At 38.9% G+C, this 3,685-nt stretch overlaps 1 protein-coding gene across 1 annotated transcript; it reads right to left on the reverse strand.

Moving 5' to 3' along the window:
* Window positions 1-423: 423 nt before the first annotated feature.
* On the reverse strand, window positions 424-3,189 carry srek1ip1 (SREK1-interacting protein 1). The gene is made up of 5 exons (XM_076088137.1): window positions 3,047-3,189; window positions 2,411-2,458; window positions 2,059-2,208; window positions 1,720-1,798; window positions 424-1,517 (listed from the first exon to the last, which is right to left on the reverse strand). The coding sequence occupies exons 1-5, from the start codon at window positions 3,057-3,059 to the stop codon at window positions 1,286-1,288; spliced, it is 522 nt and encodes a 173-aa protein (XP_075944252.1). The 5' UTR covers window positions 3,060-3,189; the 3' UTR covers window positions 424-1,285.
* Window positions 3,190-3,685: the final 496 nt, after the last annotated feature.

The following is a 3,685-nucleotide window of genomic DNA, read 5'->3' on the forward strand; positions in this document are numbered from 1 at the left end:
AAGTACCTGATGCAAAGCAGTTGCATGTCAAGCAACATTTTAATGGTTTATACAAGATAGTGAACTTTCTTGTTACTGTGCTTCACACCTAAATACAGACTCTCACCAGAAATATTAAGTATTAACATGTTATTCCACAGAATATGTGGCATGTGTGCCATTGAATGACTATAATAGTCATATTGTAAATTGATTATTAAACTAAATGTTTGCTTAGGATACAAACATCGCACTTTGGATTTTGTGTTTGACACTTGAAACATACGGATTAAATATTTTCTTTTTGTTGATGTATATTTGCCTCAGCCACATTTCCTTTTCATCTTTAATACTCAGAAAGGTGTTTGAGATCACTGTCCTTCATCTCACATTCAAGGTATTTTGCTGCCCTCTACAGGAAAAACTGAATTCTAGAGACAGAGATACAAATATATATTTTACTACAATAAAAACACTTATGGGGAGGACCAAAGACGACAGACTGAAGCAATAGTACATAGGAAATAAACAAAGCTGTATCAAAAAATCTGTTAATGATTTTTAAATGATACGCACAATATTTTTGGAATGAACTTTTGAAATGACCAGATGGTTTTCAACAAGGTGTGGGTGGTTAAATGATAACCTTTCTTTGACAATAATCACATTAGTAGCACCCACACAGTCTCACAGGTACGTCCAGGAGTTTCATTGTACATAAAGTCATCCTAGAAAAAGAACATAAACATTTAGGCAATTATAAACTAAGAGAAGACCAGTTAGCCAGTAGTTCAACTGCTGCTGACACGTCAGCCAGCACTGATAAAAAAAATACGCCGCTGAGTATTGGTGGTCGTTATCCTTGGCCATTCGTATCTTGTCAAATCAGGTTTGTGATTCACATTTGACCCCTTTAAAATATTTTTTTGGGTACAAAAAAGAAAAAAAAGGCATTAAAGCAGGAAAATGTATAAAAGAGCAACAACTACAGGACAGCATCCAGAAACGTATTACTAAAGACATGTATGATGAGTGTACCATGTGTCACTTAAAGATTCCTCTGCACGCAGCAAAGAAACACGACAACAGAACATGTTCCCTGGCTTCGTACATGTTTTACAAAATTCTTCAGAGCATCCCAAAAACCTTTTTTTCACTGACATGATGGCATAAAACATACAGTACGCTCTACGGTATTTTTGGACTAATTAATCATTTAAATCCTTGATGAAGTGGAAGATGAGGCGCCTTATTCACGCAGTTTGACGGAGAATAAACCCGTTGGACCTCCGGACACTGTACAGTCTCAGTCACTGTCTGAGGAGTCGCTAGAGCCGGAAGAAGCAGAAGAGGATTCTTGTTTCTTCTTCTTCTGACTCTTCTTCTGATGCTTCCCATGTTCCTTTTTGGTCTTTTTGCTTTTCTTCTTCCGGCTTTTCACTTTCTTTTTCTTCCCACTCTCCTCCTCGTCAGATGAGGAGCAGGAACTGCTGCGTTTCTTTTTTTTCTTTGTAGTCTCATCACTCGACGAGTTAGATCTGGAGAATAGAATTTAAAAAAAACATTAATATCACTTGAAAAAAAAAAGGTCACAAATACGTAAATTGGCCAATAAAAGGCAAACACATCTCAACATCAGCTTCAAAGTCTGATCATCTGGTCTGGGACATTAACCAACAAGGCATAGACGTATAAAACAGTGATGTGTGGATTGAAGAACAAGGTAGGAAAAACAGTTACCTCTTTCTTGACTTTCTGTCACTGCTCTTCTTCTGTTTGTGTCTCCCTTTCCTACCATCATTTTCATCATTATGGGAACCTGCACAGATTTGAAGACAGAACAGTCAAGGCACTTTTACTGGAATAATAGCTGCTCATGACACAAAAATTAAAGTAACATCTTTAAAATCTGAAAAAGTATGTCTAATAGTAGCAACATTGAGATTTCAACCCCTTCCTCTTCTGGGACTACTGCTGCATCAAAATCACATTTTACTCATTAATAATCTCCAGCTTGTCTTTTATTATATCACAGAGTGCTTTTAAAAACAAACAAACACAAGAGGGTCATCATTGTACCTCTACTTCGCCCCAGCTTCTCAATGACTTTAGCTGCAGGTACATCGTCTTCGTCACTTTCCTCACTGCTGGTGCTGCTTACATCCAGAACAATGTCTTTCTGGGGGTCAACTCGGACAAAGTTCCGGCACTCAAAGGTCAAGTGGCCCGCTGGGGGAAAAAAAAAATCCAAAAAGGTCCAAGAGAGCATGGATGAACGACCAGAAACACTTTTATCGTCTACATTCAAGTATCATAACCCGTCCAGCTGCAGAGTCCAACCGACCAAACAGACCCAAGACTAACAACACATACACATTGAAACATCCTCCTTTAGTTAGCGATGGAACTAGTGTGCCAAAGCTTTACTTACGATATCCACATTTCTTGCACCCAGCCCTGATGTTGTCCTTATTAGGACCTGTGAGACGATAAGAAACAAACGTGTGTTTAGTGTTTGAAGTAACGTTATTTAAGAGCTCGTATACATGCACACATTAAAAAGACCATTAGGTCATTGTGTAGTTACATTAGCTAACTTACACGGAGCTAAATACCCGGTTCTGTATGTTGGGCTCTACAGACCATGTCTGGAGGTTTTGCGCAATACTTGTAAGTGCAACAACCAACAACAGATTCAAGCTTTCCACAATGAGTAGCTACATTTCTTTCTGTTTTTACGTCGCAAACGGCTAACTCACTGCTTATTAATTGCTGTGTCGTTAGCTATATTAACGCACTATATGTAGACATGTATGAAGACATGAACACAGGGACGTTACAGTCTCTTTTCCATGTGGAATAGTGTATTGTGTGGGGTCAAAGATAACTTTACCGTTTAAAGGTAACTATTAAACGGTTGTTTGGGTCTGTGACGTACGTTGAGTGAACGCGTGAGGCTAACGTGAAGGTTAGCGCCACTTTGTTGAACCATAACATTACTCTGTGTGCCATTACACATCCAGAGTGAACTACATTAATCATAAATCACATAAAATGTCATACCGACCTGGGGCAGCCATTAAGCTCTCCACGATGAAGCCGTAAAGGTGATCGTTATTAGAGCGCGAATCAACCAGGATTTCCACGAGTCTTCACTCAAAATAACGTCGGCCGGAAACATTTGTTGAAGAAACTACTGGTTCCGTCTTCTTCTTTTCTCCGTTCATTTGGCGGCTTGCAAACTAAATTCTTGTCGCATTGTCGCCACCAGCTGGACTGGAGTGTGGAGTGCAATGGTTTGCACTGGTTTGAAGGATCTGCTCCTACTAGCAGTCTCGCAAGACCAAGCTTCAATAAAGCCAGCAGCGTTAAAGAGCTGAAAAACATCGCAAAACAATTAGATCAAACAAACTAAGCCTGAAACACACTGTTTTGAATCGCTGAGGAACAGTAGATGTAAAGAGACACAATTCTCTATTCTCTCTTATGTTCATACTTGTATGAATTATGAATAGGCTACTATCTGAAAAGTGTAAGGGGCTTTAGCTGTTACTTGTTGGTGTATGTTCAATGTTCATATGTTTATTTGTTGGTATCAAGGCTTAGCCTGCAGTAAGGTGGACAATCGTCAAATCAAATGTTAAATCAAATTAGAAAATTCCAATGCAATATATAAACGATGTAGGCCATTTGTGCAAGCATTGTT

This window comes from Anarhichas minor, unplaced genomic scaffold, assembly GCF_050575085.1.
Source record: "Anarhichas minor isolate MPS153535 unplaced genomic scaffold, ASM5057508v1 ptg000010l, whole genome shotgun sequence".
NCBI classification, from domain to species: domain Eukaryota; kingdom Metazoa; phylum Chordata; class Actinopteri; order Perciformes; family Anarhichadidae; genus Anarhichas; species Anarhichas minor.

What these genes read in the sequence shown, in the direction of transcription:
- srek1ip1 (XM_076088137.1), bottom strand. An exon ending in GTGCAAGAAATGTGGATATC is followed by an intron (nt 2,209 to 2,410) that starts GTAAGTAAAGCT and finishes TTTTTCCCCCAG; the next exon opens with CGGGCCACTTGACCTTTGAG. An exon ending in GAAGCTGGGGCGAAGTAGAG is followed by an intron (nt 1,799 to 2,058) that starts GTACAATGATGA and finishes AAATCTGTGCAG; the next exon opens with GTTCCCATAATGATGAAAAT.